General features: G+C 35.2%; 1 protein-coding gene across 1 annotated transcript; it reads left to right on the forward strand.

The window, feature by feature from the left end:
• Nucleotides 1–9,098: 9,098 nt before the first annotated feature.
• LOC101896442 (farnesol dehydrogenase) lies at nt 9,099–10,382 on the forward strand. Its single transcript, XM_005178108.4, has 2 exons — nt 9,099–9,966; nt 10,030–10,382. The coding sequence occupies exons 1-2, from the start codon at nt 9,388–9,390 to the stop codon at nt 10,195–10,197; spliced, it is 747 nt and encodes a 248-aa protein (XP_005178165.1). The 5' UTR covers nt 9,099–9,387; the 3' UTR covers nt 10,198–10,382.
• Nucleotides 10,383–23,384: the final 13,002 nt, after the last annotated feature.

The raw sequence follows: 23,384 nt of genomic DNA on the forward strand, positions 1-23,384 counted from the left end.
TAAATTGTTTTCCAACAATTTCCAAAATTTTCTACACCGGAAAGTTTTCTACTAATGATGAATCCAAAATACTAATTTTCTGGCAAAACGCTATGATTCGCGGCGCAGAAGTTTTGACAAATATTTTAAAAAATTCATTTTTTTTAAAAAAGCCCTGTTTAAAACAAGTAAGCAAAGACTACAGTCGTACGGGGCCGACCATGTGATACCCTACAACACTACAATATGTTAAAAGCCCCCTTATGTTCAAATCCATTTTGGAAGATATCGCCTTTGAAATTATATCACATTTCACTGCCCAGTCATTACCCCTAGCAATTTGACCAGGAACATTTGCCCAATATTTACGCACTCCGTCGTGTTGGTAGTTCTTGTGGTCCATTTAACAGCTAATTTTAATCCAATTGTCAACCAAAATGCTAGACTTCTTCGATGTCCTTAACTGTCTTCTCAGGCGTGTCGATTGACTTAAATTGTTTGATCAGGAATTTTTTTCCGTTTTTGGTTCATTTGAACCCCTAACTATTTTGCGATAATGGCCAAAAGCAAAAGGCCCCTCTGTATCTCCAAATTTAGACTCATCTATATGATTTGCTTGTCTACGATATTTGTATGTTATTTTTGTCACACAAAAGTAGTGGTCCATTCTACCCGCTGTCCTAAACTCTAACTTCATGCGAGATTTCGCATCCTGTGGATTCTATTTGTGACCTTTATAACGGCTACAAAATCAGGAACATTTTTAGTTCTTGGTCCATTTAGCCCCATGGCCCCCTAAATATGTTGCGGACATCTTTAAAAACAATAGGCCTAACATTTCTGAGCCTAACCTACCCTTTTTCGTGAGGATAATTGCAATCTGTATATAATAACCCCAACACGTGTTGTAAAATGTATAAATATTACAAAATGTATTCTTCAATATCATAAGTCAAAATAAAAAAATCGCATGCGATAAAAATGAAAAAATAAAAAAATGTCACAAAATACTACAAAATCTATATTTACATTACAGAAAGATGGCACTTTCTATGCGATTTTTTCAGATTTTATATATTTATACCAAGAGGGCATTCTGAATTGACATAATTTGTCAAAATCGGTCCAGCAATTCTTGAGATATAAGCATTCTAGCTAACATCCCTTCCTTTGTGTGTATACATTGTTTATATTTCGCTACATATATACGATATATTTACCGTTGGGATCTACGTGACGGTCAGAATTGACCTGTTCGTCTATTTGTAATTTCGCCGGGATTAAAAATATTCGCGGTTTAATGAAAAAATTTACTTTTATTTAACACAAATGTTATGGTCTATATCACCCACCAAATATTACCCGATGACCATCAAAATTGGAAGGCTTCTGCCCTGTCGTAATTGGTTTATAACTGCGATTGGTTTATAACTTGGTCCAGTTCTACCCCTAAATATTATACGATCATCTCCAAAAGCAATAGGGTTCTATTCTGGCTATAGCTCCACCTCCATTCTAAATTTCGTGAATATTGGGATATAATTGCGACCTGTAGTGCGATTACAAATTAACATGGACAGACGGACGGACATACATAGCTAGATCGACTCAGCTCGGCGAGATAGGAAGATCCATATATACTTTCCTATGTGGGAAATCAATATTTCGAGGTGTTACATAATTTTTGGCCCAATCAAACTTATAATACCCCAACACATAGTGTTGTAGGGTATAAAAATATATATATCTAGTCCTAATTCTTCTTCCATAAAATTGTTTTCCAACAATTTCCAAAATTTTCTACAGCAAAGCATTTAATTTGTCTTCGAATTTGTTGTACGAGCAATTTGTAGAATTTCAGCATTTTCTACGCATTTGTGCGTTGTGAATATTCACATTTACATTTTGTGTTTACACTTGTCGTTCGGGGCAATAGAACCTAGAGAATTAAAAAAAAAAACATGAAAAAAAGGAGAAAAAAAAAACAAATTGTAGTATTTGTTCAACTGATTGGGAATAAATCTGCTGGATGTTTATTCAGTCGAATCATTGAAAATATTTGCTAAATTCATTGCGAATACAAAAAAGGGTTGTATGTAATCAATAACATCAATAGCAATTTCGTTTCAGAAGAACATTTTGTCGATGTCTGTTGTAAAATACATTACGATATCTATTACAAATATGGGCCTCTACTAACATCGCTATGGGGGAATTTTTGCTATTAATAATTTTTCAAATGCGTCGCTTTTCAGTTATAACACGTTTTGAGCATATCAACGAATGTGTGCGAGTTACAAATGACAATCGTTTTACCATGTAATATTCTATTACATTTATTTGCATATGATATAGCTGCTACTTTACAACAATGTGACGTTAATTTGAAAAACAATAGAGAATTTGCAGTAGGTCTGTAATAATAATGTAAATGACATTCATTGTGGGCTCTCCACATGGCCAGCCCAACTAATAAACTGTGTTTGAATGACTTTGCCCATAATTAGTGAATAAGTGAATAAATTAATGACACACTTACACATACAGTTTGTACATCTTTGTAAATTAATAATAAATTTTAATAATGAATGTGAAACTGACATATGCATAAATTTATTTGTATGAAATAAAATAAAAAGAAACTTAACAACTAAGCAAAGGCTATAGTCCTACGGGGCCGACTATGTTATACCCTACAACACTACAATATGTTAAAAGCCCCCTTATGACCAAATCCATATTGGAAGATTTGGCTTTTGAAATTAGGATTTTGACTAGGGACATTTGCCCAATATTTATGCACTCCGTCGGGCTGTTAGTTGTTGTGGTCCATTTTACTGCTAAATATAATCCAATGGTCATCCAAAATGCTACAATTCTTCCTTGTCCTTAACTCTCTTCACAAGCGTGTCGATTGCCTTCAATTGTGTGATCGGAAAAATATTTCTGTTTTTGGTTAATTTGAACTCCTAAATATTTTGCAATCATCTCCAAGAGCAAGAAGCTCCTCTGTATCTCCAAATTTAGACTCATCTATATGATTTGCTTGTCTACGATATTTGGCTATATTCGTCAATGACATCAGCATAAAATAGCCAGAGATTCGCTTTTTTTTGTGTGCTCGGATATCGCCTGTAAGTAATGCTGGTATTTTTTCACATAAAATTAGTGGTCCATTCTACACGCTGTCCTAAACTCTAATCTTATGCGATATTTCGTATCCATTGGTTTCTATTTGTGACCTTTATAACGGCTGCAAAATCAGGAAAATTTTTAGTTCTTGGTCCATTGCAACCCCTAAATATATTGCGGACATCTTTAAAAACAATAGCCCTAGCCCTTCTAAGCCTAATCCTACTCTTATGAAAATTTTCGTGAGGATCGGACGATAATTGCAATCTGTATAAAATAACCCCAACTTGTGTTGTAAGGTGAAAAATATTACAAAATGTATTATAAGCCAAATTGAAAAAAATCGCAAGCGATTAAAAATATGAAAAATAAAAAAATGTCACATGATACTAAAAAATCTATATTAACATCATTATTGACATTTTTTATGCGATTTTTTTTTTTACAAAATTTGTCAAAATCGCTCCAGCCATTCTGGAGATATAAGCATTCTAGCTAACATCCCCTTCCTTTGTACATCCCCTTATATACATTGTATATATTTCGCTATATATATCCGATATTTTTACTATCGGCATCTACGTAACGGTCAGAATTGACCTGTTCGTCTATTTGTGATTTCGCCGGGATTAAAAATATTCGTGGTTTAACGGAAAAGTTGACTTTTATTTAACACACATGTTGTGGCCTATTTCACCCACTAAATATTACCCGATGACCATAAAAATTGGAAGGCTTCTGCCCAGCCCAAAGCTCTAGCCCCATGCTGACTTTCGCTTCGATGGGTCTATAATTGTGACCTGTAGAGCAACTGCAAAATCAAGAAATTTTTCAGTTTTTGGTCCATTTCAACCCCTAAATATTATGGGATCATCTCCAAAAGAAATAGGGTTCTATTCTGACCTTAATCCCACCTACATTTTAAATTTCGTGAAGATCAGGCCATAATTGCGACCTGTAGAGTGATTACAAATTAACATGGACAGACGGACGGCCATACATAGCTAGATCGACTCAGCTCGGCGAGATAGGAAGATCCATATATACTTTCCTATATGGGAAACCAATATTTCGTAGTGTTATATAATTTTTGGCCACTCAAACGTATAATACCCCAACACATAGTGTTGTACAGAGTAATCGTTAAAAAGTTAATAGGAAATATTAAATTAAAGAAAGAAAGTAATTTATGACTCTTTGTAAAAAAGTATGAAAGATTCCTAAAAAATTGAATATAATGAAGGAAAAATTATTTAAAATTAAACTAAACCAGAATCTTCTTTTGCAGGGGACGCTTAACGTATATGTTACTGATCGGCATAAAATTGTATACCGACTTCACAATGAAATGCCGAAAGAAATCTGGGCATAAAATTTAGCAAATAAATTTAAGTCTATTTAAAGATATCCGCCACTCTGTCTGTTGAAACCACGATACAGCCCACATTAGTTGTCGTAGAGCTTTAAAAGTTGTCAAATTTGTATTGTGTCTCGGTCCACGTAGTGGAATAACCCCCATATAAGGGAAAATTTCGCTATTGGGTAGTTTAAAGATTTTCGAAACATTTTTTACGAATTTGTCTTAAAATTGTTATCTGTAAGTCATAATGTGTCCGGTGGCGAAATATTGTATGTATAGGTCCACTTTTTGCATAGCTCCCAAATAACGGTACCTCCGACATGCGGTATTTTGATGATTTTTGTCACATTTTTCTAAAATTGGAATTTGTAGGACATAATAGTTTCTAGTTCCATCGGCAGAATATTTAGGTCCACGTTTTCCTATAGCGCACATTTAACGATACCTACCGATACTCGATATTTTGATAATTCTATTTCACATTTATCCACAAAATTGTTTCAAATTTGATATTTAACAAGCTTTGGTAGATGACAATTCTTGAAGTATAAAATTGTCTGTGGAGGTTCCCGTTTTGGTATGGGCCCCATATAACGGCCTCACTCACTTTATGGGTTTTTGAATAGTTTAACAGCATTATCCAAACGGTCATACTTTTTCAGATACTTTTATACAAAAATGTTTTCTTTGCCCAATGTTGGGGGGAGGTGTATTAAAAGTTCGGTCCGGCATTTTTTACTTGTTTAACACTATATCAGAATAGAAACCTATTATTTTGGAGATGATCGCAAAATATTTAAAAGTGGAAAGGGTACAAAAACCGAAACATTTATGATTTTGCATTGGCCACTCTTATAAACCAATCGACGCGAAAAAAGAAAATTTCAACTAAACCGCGAATATTTTTAATCCTGGCGGAGTTACAAAAACATTGAACGACCACTTCTGACCATTACAGAGATGCTAATAGTTATTTATATACCATATCGAATATATAGATAAATAGCTACAATGTATATGAAAATAAATTGATGTTAGTCATTCCGCTTACAAGTCAGGAACCTCTGAACTGATTTTGACAATTCTCACCAACTCAGAATGGCACCTTCCCAGAAAAGTATGAAATCTCAGAAAATCGCGTAAAAATAAAAAAGTGAATATTTTCTGTTATTTTTTTATTATTTGTCATACTTTTTTATCGAATGCGAGTTTTTTATTTTGTCTTACAATTTTAAATTGCACACTTTCTTCGTTTTTTACACCCTGCAACACTATCTGTTGCAGGGTTTCGATCCCCATGAAATTTCGTTAGGGTCAGAATAGAAGCTTATTGTTGTTGAAAATATACACTTCAAAGGGATAAAAAATTATAAATTTGCTGATTTTGCAGCAGGTCACAATTAAAAATCCATTGACACGGAATTTTACATGAGGATTGAGTTCAGAACAGGGCATAAGTCTAGCAGTTTGGATGACCATTGGTTTACATGAAGAGAACGTAAATGTAAGACAAATAACATTGTCTCAAAAACGAAATCTACCAAAATAGATATGGACCTAAGGGGGCTTCCGACATATTATAGTGTTGTACGGCCCCGCGTCTCTACAGTTGTCCTTACATGCAGGAAAATTCCAATAGATTATGCAAGTAGATCAGCAGTATCAGTCGGTTTTATTCGTTGTACCTCCAGCCTTGAGTTACGATTATTCTAACTGTTGACCCTTTATGGGGGTGGTCCTGACGCAGTTGTCCAATATTGTCCAATTCGATTAATGACATATTTACATCAGATTTCTGGTTAAGAGAAATATTTAGATATAGCAAGTTGTATATAATCTCCGACTTGTTTCGTAAGTTAGCACAGATATAAGCATTGACAGTTGTGAACCTTTGTGGTTGATGTACTAGAAAGGTTTGGCAGATATCTATCATATTTTCAACAGATTTTGCGTTAGCAAAAATGTTTGGATGTAGGAAATTTAAAAAGAGTTGGATATTTTGAACCCTCTGTGAGGAAGTACCAGAAGGGCTGAGCCGATATCTTATTTTCAGAGCTGATCTAATGTTAGTTAAAATAATGGCATGTGTGAAATTTGATGAAACCCTTATTATTATTTTGTGATCGCTTATTTTGGATTTTATGATCGTTTAGGTTATTCAAAATTTTGACTCTTTGTGGAGAAGGAATCAGAAGAAATGGTCCGACATATACCACCTTTATAACAGACCTTATGTTTATATAAATATTGAGATGTGCCAAGTCTGAATGGAATTGGATGTTAATTTTATGAGCTTCGTGGCTATTCAAAATTTTGACCCGTTGTGTGGGAGGTCCTAGAAGGAGTAGGTCAATATATTCCATCTTCACATTAGACATTTGGTTAATAAAAGTAATGTAATGTATGTAATTTAAAAACAATCGGACTCTTACATAACATTTTATAACAGCTATAATTATTCTAAATTTCTATCCTTTGTGGGTGAGGTACTTAATGGAGTCGCCCGATATTTTCCATTTTCAAAGCTGGCCTAGCTCTTTCTAAGAGGTAAATTATTTTCTTTGAAATTTTTGAGGTTCCAGAAGGTGTAGTCCGATATTACCCATTTCCGAACTTGAACTAAGTTTGTTATTAAAATTACCATGTACCAAGATTGGACCAGCTTGGATACTCAGTTCGAGAGTTATCGTGTGCACCAGCCAGGCAGACAGACGGACTGACGGACACCCATAGATCGACTCCAAATGTCTTAATACGCATTTTGTCCACCGAAAATTAGGATCTAATAGGGTTATTTCGATGAGGCACGTTTTGGCCCTATATAATTATATCTACGATCTCTAAAAAATCATCGGTTTTTAATGAAGTGGATGTTCCTATAATATCAAATTCTTAATTCGCTCTTTCAAAACGAGTAGAAATTTCACATTCAAAAATTTTTTCAAGCATATTCAACATTTTATTTTCATGAAATAATGCCACATAGTCCTGCAAAATTTTATGTTGTTTTTTTTCACCATAACTGCTAATTCATGCAAATCTTTGTTTTATTAGCTATTTATTTTCGAATTGTTTGGCGATTACAAAATCTACACAATTTTTAGGTTTTTGGTAACTTTGTAAGTAGGCTTCTATTCTGATTTTAACCCTAGCCTCATGTAAAAATTCGCGGAATTCGGACGATAATTTCGATCTAAATATATAAATATATATATATGCTATATCTTTGATAACAGCATCAATGTAATGGGCAGGAGTGGATTTTTTGTAATTGCGATTTCGTTGGAATAGAAAATATTCGCAGTTTAATGGAAATTTTTATGTTTTTTTTTTTTTTACCCTACAACTCGATGGGCCAAAAATTATGTAACACCTCGAAATATTGGTTTCCCACATAGGAAAGTATTTATGGATCGTTACATTGAAGCTCATATCCAAAATCTGGCATATATAGCAAAATATATACAATCTTATATATCAAAGAGGGGAATGCTGATTAGTCAAGAACCGCTGGACTAATTTTCACAATTCGGAATGGTCTCTAGCCAGATCAGCATCTAAGACAATCGCGGAAAAATATGGCAATAAAAAGTGACTATCTATTGTTACTTTTATTTCAATTTTTGTGATATTTTTATCGCATGCGATTTTCAATTTGAGTTACAATTTGGAATTGTACATTTTTAAAGTTTTTCTACACCCCCCAAACACTTTATGTTGAAGGTATTATGTAGCGGTCGCAATTTTCTTCCGATACAGACGAAATTTAGCATGGGGTAGCGTTATATGTTATGGTCTATATAACCTAAATAAATATTATTCCATGTCCATCCAAATTGGTAGAGTTCTACCCAGCCCTAAATTCTAGCCCCATGCAAAATTCCGAGTCGATTGCTCTATAGTTGTCCATTTCAACTCTTAAATATTTTTTTCCATCACATCTAAGAGCAATATACCTCTATTCTGACAAGGGGATATGCAAAATCATCAAAAATAGGGTCATAATTGCAACCTGTAGAGTGATTACAAATTAACATGGAAAGACGGACATACAAAGCTAGATCGAGTCCGCTCAGCGAGGTAGGAAGATCAATATTAAACATCCTATGTGCAAGAACAATATTTCGAGGAGTTACATAATTTTTGGCCCAATTAAACTTATAATACCCCAAACACAAAGTGATGTAGAGTGTGAATATCAATAAGCTTTGTTCGAGGAAATCCTTTGATTCTTGTGACTTAGAAAACTCCTGACCTTAACGATCTGGTTAAAGAAGCCAGAATGTTATTACTTAGAGAAACCCATTATTATTTTCTTCTCCAGATGGTTTAAAATTTTCTTATGTCAAAATAATTTTATTACCTTCATCATGGGTTACAGTTCCGATTATACGCGGTACTGGCAACCACAGCCATTTGAAAGTTTTCACATTTAAAATTGATTAATAATGCAATAGTAAATAAAAACGGTCATATAATACAAATTACATAGTTACATCTACACACCCATCCAACCGACCACCCACTTAGCTGCAGCTTGTTTGTAATATTTACGGCTTATTTGCGGCCAATAATAAATATAATTTCGCTACTATAAATGACATCCATTGTGTTGCACAAATAAGCAGTTTGCATTCTATAAAAATATCGCATATCGTTGCAGTAGGCTTCAGTTCTAAACCAGACATCGGACGGCAACAACAAACATTCATTGCGGTCGTCTTAATGCACATCGTTGGAATAAGTAGTAAAACGAAAATCGGAAAAAAAGACTTACGCGATTTAATTTGTTCACGTTAGCCAGAGCAAACAATCAATTTGAACGAGTAGGTGAAACGTGTTAACCACAGCGAAACAAGACCTCTGTTCTCCCGTCGTTCCTCCATCTTCCACCTGCACAAAACGTGCCATTCCAAATGGAACGTTGGCAAAATCGCGTAGCTGCCGTCACTGGTGCCAGTTCGGGCATTGGTGCTGCCATTGCCAAAGATCTGGTTAATGCTGGCCTGATTGTGGTCGGCTTGGCGCGTCGCACTCAACGTGTCGAGGAGATACGCTGCACTTTAGCCACAAATTTACAGACACGTTTACATGTCGTCAAATGTGATGTTTCCGATTTACAATCTGTCAATGAAGCTTTCGATTGGATCGAAAAGAATTTGGGTGGTGTGGATGTTCTTGTGAACAATGCCGGCACCTATACAGCCGGTCAGGTGCTGACCATGGACCTGGGCGAGGTGGAGAAAACATTACAAACCAATCTAATGGGAATTGTCTATTGCACACGGCGCGCCTACGCATCGATGCAGGAACGCAATATCAACGATGGTCATGTGGTGCTGATTAATAGCATTGTAGGTCACCATGTTTTCAATTTGCCACCTGGTGTGGTGGCCCAATTTAATATTTATCCCCCCTCGAAACATGCTGTAACAGGCTTGACGGAGGTATTGCGTCAAGAGTTCAGAGATTTGAAGACAAAAATCAAGATAACGGTATGAATGGGATTTCGGAACAAATTTCAATTTTAATTTTTGTGGTTTTCTGTTGTTTTCCAGAGCATAAGTCCTGGCCTGGTGGACACTGAAATAGTACCGGAAAATTATCAGGGATTACCCATGTTGAAACCCGAAGATATCTCAGCTGGAGTTATGTATGCCATTGGCACACCGCCTCATGTTCAAGTCCATGAGTTGACTATTAAACCAGTTGGCGAGACATTTTGAGGCCGTGTGTATGATTTGTGGTGTTGTGTAAATTAATATTCGAATATAGAATTACATTTGAATTGTAATATCAATGCTAACGAATATGTAAATACAAAAAGGTGTGTTCATTTTTTAAACACATGAGAGCGCACTGATAATTGAATATTTAAAAAATAATATGCAATCTAGCTTATAGTAAGGAAGATATGCGAATTTTTATACCCTACACCACAAGGTGGTCAGGGTATTATGTCTTTGTGCATTTGTGCAGTAACAGGCAAAAGGAAACGAGATAGACCCATAGTTCCTTTTGATGATCTGCATAGAATCACATTCTGAGTCGATTTATGTATGTCCGTCCGTACGTCTGTCCGTCCGTCTGTCCATGTATTTTTGTAAACAAAGTACAGGTCGCATTTATTGCCCGATCCGGATGAAATTTTGCACAGATTATTTGTTTGGCCCAAGGACGAACCCTATTGGAATTGGAGATAATCGGTCAAAATTTAGGTATAGCTCTCATATATATCTTCGTCCGATTTGCATTTTATTGTGCACCAAACGTGTAATATCAGCCCGAATAGTATGTAATTTTGCATATACACCCAAATTAGGCCTGAAAATATGTATGCCAAATTTGATCGAAATCGGTTCAGATATAGCTCCCATATATATTGTTCATCCGATTTGTTAGTTTTGTCCTCCGCAGCCGTAATTTGTACTCTGCAACAACAATATTTAGGGAAAAATATCAAATACAGCTCAGAAGTACACTTGCTAAATTTTATCAAGATCGGTTCAGATTTGGATATAGCTCCCATATATAACTTCGTCCGATTTACATTTTATTGTGCACCAAACGTCTAATATTTGTCCAAATGGGATGAAATTTCGCACTTACGACCGAATTGAGTCTAGAAGCTTCAAGTTTGGTGAAGATTGGTTCAGATATAGCTATAGCCCCCATAAATACTGTGTATCCGATTTGTTTTATTTGTTACCCACAGCCGTAATATGCACTCCCCAACAACGATATTCAGGGAAATATATCAAATACATCTCAGAAATATTTTTGCCAAATTTTATTGAGATCGGTTCCGATTTGGATATAGCTCCCATATATATCTTTATCTGATTTCAAATTAATTTTGCACCAAATGGGCAATACAAGTCCGAATTTGAAAGATAAAAATGCTTCGGCATATTTAGTTTTTTGAGCTTTAAATTATAATTTTAATCATAGCGTGTATGATTGAATTCTCCCATAACAAATTTTAATTGTTATGCGCAGCTCTACTAAATTAGCAAAGTGGTGTAGGGTATCATAAAGTAGGCCCGGACGACTTTAAGACTTTCTTTACTGGTTTTTAATTGTATTTGGGGTTTTTTCTCAACTCCGTACAAAATATTTCGAAGCCATCCATTAGTTCCTTTTGTTATTATTCCCTTTATAACAGCACCACCTGATTACAGAAATTTGAAATGTTTTGAATTTTTTTTCCATTGGAATTATCTTTTATTGTACCCAACAACACTATGTGTTGGGATTATAAGTTTGAATGGGACAACAATTATTGGTTCCCGACATAGAAAACCATATATGGATCTTCCTAGCTGAGTCGATCTAGCTATGCATGTCCGTTCGTCCGTATGTCCATCTGTCCATATTCATTTGTAATCACGCTACAGGTCGCGATTATGGCCCGATCCTCAAGGAATTCAAAATAAAGGTGGGATTAAAGTCAGAACAGAAGTCTATTGATTTTGGAGATGATAGAAAAAGAAGAACAGAAAAAATTCCTGATTTTGCTCTACAGGCCACAAAGCCTAGCAAGTTGGACGCTAGGTAAAATAAAGAACAACTTTTATTTAAAAAAAAATACGAAAATTTACACTAAATCGCGAATAGTTTTAATCCCGTCCAAATCACATATGCCTTTAAAGGTCACTTCTGACTATTACAGTGATGCTGATAGCCGAGATATAGGATATATAGGAAATATGCAATACAATATATATGTAAAAGAAATATATCTTAGTTATTCCGCTTATAAGTCAAAAACCGCTGGACTGATTTTCAAACTTCTAATCAACTCGGAATGGTTTTTGGCCAAAAAATTATAAACTCTAAGAAAATCGCGTAAAAATATACATATTTTATGTTACATTTTTTTCAATTTTTGTCATATTTTTATCGCATCCTCGCACCTTGCAACATTATGTGTTGAAGGTATTATATATTTTGCAATGAAAGCAGGATTAGTGTCAAAATAGAATCCTTTTGTCTTGAGATGTATATTTATGATCAAAAAATTAAAATTATCCTGACTGTGCAGTCGTTCTTAACGTCACAATAAAAAAACAAGTTAAAAAGCAGTAAGTTCGGGCCGGACCGAAATATGGACCAATTTATCATTTGGAACTAATTTGGAAATTTTCAAAAAATAAAATCCTTAAAAACTTCCTTTACAATTTTAAAAATATTGATATAGGGGTGCATACAACGTGCACCTACATGTTGTTCGTTATAAGCCATTACCATATTCAAATTCGAAAACGAAACGAAAAAAATCGGTGAATAATGTAGCTACAGTTATCGGGCGGTACCGTTATATCGGAGCTGTGCGAAGACCTGGACCAGCATTGACAATTTTCTGTCCCAGGCTGTAGCATCCATTACGAACTTCAAATACAACATCTCAAACAATTTCGGTGAGTATTGTACCTAAAATCGACAAAATACGGAATATAGGGAGGTACCGTTATATGAGGCTATACGAAGACGTGGACCTGCATAGACAATTTTCTGTTATAGGCTGTAGTATCCATTACGAACTTCAAATACCAAATTTGAAACAATTCCGGTTAATAATGTCGCTAAAATCATTAAAATATCGAATATAGGGAGGTACCGTTATATGGGGGCTATACGAAGTCGTGGACCTGCACAGACAATTTTCTGTCTTAGGCTGTAGTATCCATTTCGAACTTCTAATACCAAATTTGAAACAATTCCGGCTAATAATGTCGCTAAAATCATCAAAATACCGAATATCAGGAGTTACCGTTACATGCGGCTATATGAACTTAACCTGCCTACTGGAAAAATAAACATATGTGCAACATTTTAGCCTTCTATCTTAATTCGTTCGAAAGATAGCATAGATTACAACAGACGGACAGACAGGCAGCCAGACAGCCAGACGGACAGACAGCAGACGGACATCGCTAAATCGACTTAGAAATTTTCAAGAATATATATGTATATTGGGTCTGATATGAGTATTTCGAGGAGTTACAAACGGAATGACAAAGTTAATAGACCCTCAATAGTATGGTGGAGGGTATAAAAAAACTAATCGACAAAAAATTTTTTCATGAGGAGAGAAGTTCGGAATTTTTGAAATTGTTTTTGATGTGAAATTGAAAAATGGTATATTTGAGCTGTATCTGATATCTGGAACCAAATGTAATTGTTGTATGGTACATATCGGATGTAATGGACTTAAACACCAAGTCAAATCATCTGCTTTGATACAATTATTATTCCCTCAGCTATATGACTACTGAGGGTATGTATAATTTGATACGGCTGAAACTTGCCTCATCGAAATAACGGTTTAGGCCCTAGGTCTCTTTGGACCAAATCCGTTTCAGGACATTTAGAGTATCTAGGGGTGTCCGTTTGTCTGCCTGTCTGGGTGGTTCGCACAGTAATTGTCGAAGACAGTATCCAATTTGCTCATCAAAAACAAAAACGCTCATCGGAAATGTTTCAAATTTGGTATTTGAAGTTTGAAATGGATGCCTGAGACATAAAAATTGTCTGTGCAGGTCCATATCTTCGTATAGCCCCCATATAACGGTACCTCCGGATATTCGGCTCTTTGTTGATTTCAGGCTGTAGTATTCATTACGAACATCAAATTTGGTATTTGAAGTTCGTAATGAATACTACAGCCTAAGACAGAAAATTGTCTGTGCAGGTCCATATCTTCGTATAGCCCCCATATTACTGTACCTCCCGATACTCGGTACTTTGTTGATTTTAGCTACATTATTTACCGGAATTATTTCAAATTTTGTATTTGAAGTTCGTAATGGATACTACAGCCTATGCCAGTAAATTTTCTGTGCAGGTCCACGTTTTATGACCCCCATGGTACCTCCCTATATTCGGTATTTTAATGATTTTAGCTACATTATAATCAGATTTTTTTAAGTTTCGCATTTGAATATTGAAATGGCTTGTGACAAAAGTTGCCCATGCAAGTCCACGTGTTGGAAAGACTCTAATATACGGTTAGATTAGGTATTTTCAAGATTTTAACAGAATTTTTAACGGATTTTATTTTTTTGAAAATTTTTAAATTTGTACCAAATGGTGAAGGGTATTCAAAGTTCGGCACGGCCGAACTTACAGCTTTTTTACTTGTCACAATTCTAATCAATTCGGAATGGTTTTTGGCCAAAAAATTATAAAATCTGAGAAAATCGCATAAAAATATGCCAATAAAATGGTGACTATTTTATGTTTTTTTTTTAATTTTTTGTCGTATTTTGTATTGCATCCTCGCAACACTATGTGCAATTATCGCTCGAACCTTACGAAATTTTGCATGGAAGTAGGGTTAGGTTCAGAATAGAAGCATATTGTTTTGAGATGTACATTTATGGACCAACAAATTAAAATTATCCTGACTTTGCAGTCGCTCTTCACGTCTTTATATCTCTTTTATATTGATGGTAGAGATCGCACCATTCCTTCTAGTACCTCCCCCACAACAACGATTATAAAATTCGAAATAGGCATCCGGTTATCTTCACATTTCACACATTCGATTATGTCTACTAATGATGTGATGTGCTGGAAGATGGAATATATCGGTCCACTGTTTCTGGTCCCTCCCCCACAAGAGTTCCAAATTTCCCATTGTCCATGAAGTTCATAAAACGCGAAATTAACATTGGATTTCATTCAGAATTGGTACATCTCAATATTTCCATCAACACAAGTTCTGTTACAAATATGGTAGATATCGGACCAATGCTTGTGGCCGTCATCAATAATGATATGAAATCTTACACCTCTCCCATATAACATCCACTAATATGCTCCGTGCTCTCTATATAGTTAAACCAAAACAATTCATGTGAATTGAGCTAGTAAATAATGCTCAATCGTTATATAAAATTCGCCAATATAATTCATCTTATACATATTCTTACATCCCTAAAACTCTTCTATGCCAATGCCAATAAAGAGCTTCATGTATATTCAGTACTCCCATTGACATCACCTCTTCAATCTTTCGCCCCGTCATTTTTTTCGAAGCATAAAATGAGACTGTCAATATCGCTTTCGATGTCAAGTGTAGGGAAAACGTTGATGGTTACGGATGCACTCCTGTCGTCTAGTCTCACACAACAAATGCAGGTTCACAGACAAACTTGGAATGCAATACGAGTACACATACCTACGTACGCACATATTCATGCATCGTTAAAATGACAAAATAAAACCTAAACAACATTTGTGATGCAGCTTTATCATCCTCCACTGATGATTTAGGGATAGACGTATGGGTAGACATCTTTGGGTGACATTTTATTAAGTATGTATTTTAAGTATACACTAAATTGCGTCTGGGTTTGATCCGAGGATGCAAATTAATTTCCTGAAGCTGTAAATATGTAAACTGGTGTTTAACTAACTTCATGTCATTTGAAATTGGATTTAAAGATCCAAAGATTTAATCAGCGTATATAAGATAAGGTTACATACGACTGTTCCAGTTCTAATGATAGATTTTGCGATTAAAATATAAACATTTTTTTAGAACATCATTTTATAGTTGTTAATATTTGTCCTTGAAATAAGGTCGGATAAGTGGATATCGAGAGAATGACTCCAAATGCCCTTCCAACCAATGTATTTTATGTAAATAAACCTAGGCTCCAACACCGACAGACCACAATATTTAAAATAAGTAAGCAAAGGCTATAGTCGTGCGAGGCAAACCATGTGATACCCTACAACACTACAATACGTTAGAAGTCCCTTTATATTCAAATTAATTTTGGTATATTTCGCTTTTGAAATTATGCCAAGGTGCACAGACCTCACTATCAGCCTTACCATTTTGACCAGGGCCATTTGGCCAATATTTAGGCACTCCGTTGTGCTGTTAGTTGTTGTGCTCCTTTACAGCTAAATATAATCCAATGGTCATCCAAAAAGCTAGACTTCTTCCCTCTCCTTAGCTCTGTTCTCTGGCGTGTCGATTGGCTTAAATTGTGTGATCAGGAAATTTTTTTCTGTTTTTGGCTCATTTAAACCAATCAAATATCGCGAATGAATATTTCACGATCATCTGGAATGGAAATATTGGTATTTTCCACAGAAAACTAGTGGTCCATTCAACCCGCTGTTTTAAATTCGAACTTCATGCATTCCGTGTCCTTTGGTTTCTATTTGTGACCTTTATAATGGCTGCAAAATCAGGAACTTGCTTAGTTGCTGGTCCATTCCAACCCCTAAATATATTGCGAACATCTTTGAAAACAAAAGTCCTAGCCCATCGTAGCCTAACAATATCCAAATTTTCTTGAGGATCGGACGATAACTGGAATATGTATATAATAACCCGAACCTGTGCTGTAAGGTGAAGAAATATTTCAAAATGTATACTTCAATATTATAAGTCAAATTAAAACAAGTAAAAGAACATTAAGTTCGGCCGGGCCAAACTTTTTATACCCTCCACCTTAGGGTAAAGTAAAGAAATGTGGCAAAAACCATCAATATGCCGAATATCGGGAGGTACCGTTATATAAGGGCTATACCAAATCATGGACCCATACATGCAATGTTTCGCCACCGGAGCTGGAAACCATTATGACCAACAAATACCAATTTTTAGACAAATCCGTGAAAAAATGTGGCAAAAATAATTAAAATACCGAATATCGGGAGGTACCTTTATATGGGGGCTATACCAAAACGTGGACCTATACATGCAATGTTTTGCCACACGTACAGGGACCCGTTATGACCTACAAATACCAATTTTCAGACAAATCCGTGAAAAAATGTGGCATAAATCATCAAAATACCGAATATCGGAAGGTACCGTTATATGGGGACTATACCAGAACGTGGACCGATATATCATTTCATTTTCAATACCAACCATCCTAGACACAATACCAATTGCTCTGCTAAATTTTGGCGCTCTACGTCAAATAATGTGGGCTGTATCGTGATTTCAACAGACAGACGGACATCGTTAAATCGACTTAGAATTTTATGCTGATTATGAATATATATACTTTATGGGGTCTACGACGAATATTTTTAGGATGTTACAAACGGAATGAAAAAGTTAATATACCCTCCTTTCCAAGGTGGAGGGTATAAAAATTGGATGAGATAAGAAATATGGAAAAATGTCTCAAAATACTGCAAAATTCATATTATCATTTCGGCATCTGTTTATGCGATTTTATTAGACCTTATACATTTGAGGGCATTCTGAATTGACAAAAATTGTCAAAATCGGTCCAGCCATTCTTGAGATATAAGCATTCTATCTAACATCCCTTCCTTTGTATGTACACATTGTATGTATTTCGCTATATATATCCGATATATTTACTATCGGCGTCTTCGCAAAGGTCAGATTTGACCTGTTCGACTATTTGTGATTTCGCCAGGATTAAAAATATTCGCGATTTAATGGAAAATTTGACTTTTATTTAACACATATGTTATGGTCTATTTCACTAACTCTATATTAAGCGATGACCATCAAAATTGGAAGGATTTTGCCCAGCCCTCGTCGATTGGTCAATAATTGCGACCTGTAGAGCAACTGCAAAATTAGGAAATTTTTCAGTTTTTGTCTATCTCGACCACTAAATATTATGCGATCATCTCCAAAAGCTTCTATTCTGACCATAACCCCACCTCCATTTTCAATTTCGTGAAGATCGGACATAATTGCGACCTGTGGAGTGATTACAAATTAACATGGACAGACGGGCAGACGGACATACATAGCTAGATCGACTCATCTCGACGAGATAGGACGATCCATATATACTTTCCTATGTGGGAAACCAATATTTGGAGGTGTTACATAATTTTTGGCCCAATCAAACTTATAATACCCCCAACACATAGTGTTGTAGGTTATAAATACCTAGGCTCTAGCCGCCATTTCGAGTAGGCACCCTATTTAAAAGAAATATGACATATTCTTTCCCGGCTCCCCGCACGTTAGGAAATCTTTATACGCATCACTTAGTTTGATAAGCTTTGTCGCACAGCCAACCAGAATGTGTATTTTATCGCCTTCAACACTTTCCAAGTGCTAAATGCACTTTGGCATTGGCCAATACTGTTTCTCAATACACCATTTTTTCAATATAGGAAAAAAAATAAAGGTAACACCAAAACACTTACCGAATATATTGTTTGTTCCCATACGCCTGATTGCTTCCTTTGTGCAGGAGGTGATGTTAACTTTTAACCGTTTTTGTTGTTGTCTTCATTTCTGGCGTTGGCAGTGGCACACCTTCCACGTATATGTATGGACCCCCTCCAACTAAAGCTCCATGTAACAGCTCAATATTTGATAAGCCCCTTTTCACGGCAATGCATTTTTCATGCCATTCAATTGTTTCGTGTTTTCCGCGCGAAAACGCTTCTTTTTTCCAAAGAAGATTTCCATTAAATAAAGTGAAGTAACTTTTTCGGCATCAGTGGGTGCAGATTAAACAAGTGAAGAGAGTTATCTTCATTTTTTTAATATTTTGTTTACTTTTTGAGTAAAAAGCAATTAAAAAAATATTTTTTTTGGAATGGAATTTTATTGATTGAATCTTGAGCAGACATTTATAAAAATAAATTGAGGGAAAATTAAATCACAGGTACAGGTTTTGGAAAATAACAAAATTGCTTTTTTACAATTTTATTTGAGAACATATATATTTAACCCTTTTGGTGATTTGATAAATATGATAAAGCTTAAAAAAATTCAGCGGGAAAATAAATATGAAATGGATGGATCAAATATTGCTAAGAATTGCCACTGAAATTAAGAGATTATTCAGAATAATAACTTCAAGTCAAATCTTAAATTACAAGGAAACCAAAAAAAAAAAAGAAAGAAAATGGTCCATTGAATGCTTCTGATTTATTCAATTGAAGATTTGAATTGAAATATTGAAATTGGAGCCTATATTTCTAAACCAAAAAAGAAGGAAAATGGTTCATTGAATGCTTCAGATTCATTAAATTGAAGACTGAATTGAAATGTGGAAATCGGAGCTTATATTTCTATCTATATTTCTGATAATGTTATTCATTTGCAGTTTTCTAGACTTCAGTGAAATTCTGAGATTTCGAGATTTAACAATTTTTTCCAGACCCAGATGAGACTTAAATAACATAAATTCCTATAGAAGAACAATATGTCTTATCTCAGACGACTTGGAAGTCCACTCGCAGAACTCCTGAAAGTCTTCTCATAAAAAATCTCGAGGTGTTTTTATACCCTACAACAATATATGTAGATTGGGCCAAAAATGTTAGATATTAATCTTCCTATTTCGCCAAACTGAGTCGATTTAGCTACCACCCATGTAAATTTGTAATCAAGCTAAAGGTCGCAATTATGGCTCGATCCTCGTGAAATTTTGCATAATGTTGGGGTTAGGGCCAGTATAGAATGAGGTGCAGAGCAGGAACCTATCGGATAAAGTTTAAAGAGTGAATTGGACTATAACTTTTGTTTGAAGACATTTATCAAAATTTCCATTACAGGTCCCAATGGACCATAACTTTTGTTTAAAGAAATATATCAAAATTTCATTTAGAGGTCCCAATTGTTCGATCCTCACGAAACTTTTCATGAGGTTTGAGTTAGAAAATAGAAGCCTATTATTATTGAAGATGATGATCCGATCCTCACGATACTTTTTATGAGGTTTGAGTTAGGGACAAAATAAGAACCTATTATTTTTGAAGATGATCGCAATTTATTATGGCTTTTGACATTATCTTTATTTCGCTGTCGCTCTTCAGGTCACAATCGGAGCCTAGCATTTTTTGAGGCCATCTGATAATATTAAGTGGGTAACATGGTCTACAACCAAAATGAGGTCCAAACCCAGGGGACTCTCTAATATATTACATTGTTGTCAGGTATCAAATAGTAGGACCGCTCGACTGTAGCATTTTTTTAACATATTATAAATGACTTGGATCTCATAGGAAGCAATAAAAGAGCACAAAATTTGCTTTTGGGAAAACTGGTGAAAGCCAGAAGAACTTCTAATAAAATATCAGGAAATTTCAATTTTATTCTCTTGTAGAAGGTCTTCTCTCTTTTAGGACTTCTAGTAAAAGACCTAATCACTACTATGGACTTAAGCTTAAAGACCTTGAAGTCGATTTTTTTAAAGGAATTGGAAATCCTCCCATAAAAGACTGTAATGTATTCTATTGGATAATTCGGATATTTCTTTTCATTAAACTACAGAGGGTAGTCTCATAAGAAACCACATATTAATTCTATGTATTCTAATAGAATACTTTCCTTAATTGACTAATGGGTCTTTTCACAGAAGAACAGAGTGTCTTTTTATAGAAAACCAAGTTGTTATAAAAGTTCTGAACATGGGGTTCGCATCATGAAGGACAATGACATCTACTATGGAGGTGTTCTCATAAAAAATGGGGTTCTTCTCATGGGAGTAATAGGCCGGAAGAACTTCACATGTAGGCGGATCATTTCATAGAAGCCAATAGAAAGTTTTATCGTAAAGTCCAGCTTCTACTTTCTGGGAAGACCGACAGTCTTCTCATGCGAGTCCAATGTTCTCAAAAACAGCCAAAAATCGCTCTTACAAAAATCTAAGGGCTTTTGGAGGCCAGAGGTTCCTCCACATAGCGCCGAAAGGTTTCCCATTGTATGGTCTTCACCTCAAAAACCCGAATCTCTTTTTGTAGAAAGCGAGGGGGTTTCTCCTAGATAGTATTTTTATTAAAGATTAGAAATTATTTTCACAGGACAAAGTCATTTTATGTACGAACAGAAAAAAAGATTTTGCAGGGTCTTCTAATGGAAGACCACATGTTCTTCTCTAAAAACTGGAATGTCTTATAGAAAAACAAACAAAAAAGCAGCATAGTCGAAGTTTTAAAATCTTCCCATTGTTGTACCCATTAAAAACCGAAAAATAATTCTGATGAAAAGTGTGACACAAATCATCAAAATACCGAATATTGGAGGATCTATGCGAAGCACTGGACCTGTACAAATGCCTAATATTATCGCGAAAATATTCTGGAGGGTGTATTAAAGACTTTGGCACGCACAAAAAGGACTCAGCACCATCGCACTTAGCACGCGCCACGCAAGAATGGTTACGAAATGCTTCGCTTCATTTCCAGTGCACAATGGCCGGATACCAATCAGTTGGACTATTGTGTCTGGAAAATTTTGGAAAGCAAGGTTGGCACTAAAAAATTCCAAAGTGTAGATCACCTCAAACAAGCGCTTCGTCGGGAATGGGCCAAAATGCCGCAGCACGTGACGTTTTCATTGGCCGTTTGAAGGACATAATTCGTGCCAAAGGCGACCAATTCGATCAAATCTAAACTTATTTTAAAATTAGATGCTATTTCCGAAATTTTTCGATTTCATTTAATAAAATTAAAAAAATAAAAATTTTGGAGTTTGATTTTGTTGTAGTTTTATTATCTTATCCCGTTACTAATGCCACAATTTTAGTTCAAAGATCTATCGCATTGGTCACGTTGTAGCATTTCCATTCTTCGGCTATCTATCTCAATTACCAAATTTACCCAAATAGAAGCTGTTTGCATCAACCAAACAACTGGCATACAAGCAGTTTTTATCAATTGTGTGTGTTACATTGTCAATAACATCCTTCAAGCGTATCCTTAAAGTGTAATCATTTGCCACTCCTAAGACTCTCCTAATTGCCCATATTTACTTATGTAAATTTTCAGCTGTAACATTTGTGTTTGTCTTGTCGCTTTCACAATTCCCAATTCAATTCATTCACTCATGCACTTAACCATTGTTCTACGAGCATTCCGATATTGATGGCATTTTTCTGCCTTACTTCATATCGTTTATGGAGCAGAAACTTTATCCATTATCGACTCAACATTTGTTTTTTTGTTCGGCAATGTTCGGGATAAAGGAAAAGACTGAACTGGAGAAGAACGCAAAAGAATTGATAGAAAATTATTTGTCGTCATGCATTTTATTCGAGTCATGAACAGAAGCATACATACGACTTACTTACATATATATACATATGTATGAGTGTATGTGTGTGTGCACATGTTCGATGTTGTCAGCCGGGCCACGTTGCTGGAAGATATTTGCAATAATTTTCAATAAAATTAAGTAAACAGTATTTATGCATTTGGAAAATTAGATTCGCACAACTTTATCCATGGATAATGTACAGCCATTGTCTTGTGTCGTTTGCATCCATTTACTGTGCCAAGGCAAACAGACTGGCTCATTAAGATACACACACTCACACACTCGTTCACAGAGAGTTATCTTTGTCAGACATAAATTGAGCGAATTGAAAATGTTGAAAATTGTAATATTGTTCCAATGATTAAACAAAGAATTCTTAAAGATTTCAATGGCAAAATATATGTTTATGGCAACTCATGCAAGAGTTTCTTTTACGTGGCAAGAGAAAAATAAATAAATGAAAAAATTAATAAATAACACGTTAAAAAGCAGTAAGTTCGGCCGGGCCGAACTTTGAATACCCTCCACCATTTGGAACGAATTTGGAAATTTTCAAAAAATTAAAATCCATTAAAAATTCTGTTAAGATCTTAAAAATACCAAATGTAGCCGTATATTAGGGTCTATACGCCGACGTGGACCTACATACGCAACTTTTGTCATAAGCCGGCACAGACAATTTTCTGTCATAGGCAGTAGTATCCATTACGAACTTTAAATTCGAAATTTGAAATAGTTCCGGTTAATAATGTCGCTAAAATCACCAAAATACCGAATATCGGGAGGTACCGTTGTATGGGGGCCATACGAAGATGTGGACCTACATGGCCCATTTTCAATACCAAAAGTCCTGCAGACATAATACAAATTTGAGTATATTTTTATCAACTTACT

The sequence above is a fragment of the Musca domestica genome, unplaced genomic scaffold, assembly GCF_030504385.1.
Source record: "Musca domestica strain aabys unplaced genomic scaffold, Musca_domestica.polishedcontigs.V.1.1 2, whole genome shotgun sequence".
Lineage (NCBI taxonomy): Eukaryota > Metazoa > Arthropoda > Insecta > Diptera > Muscidae > Musca > Musca domestica.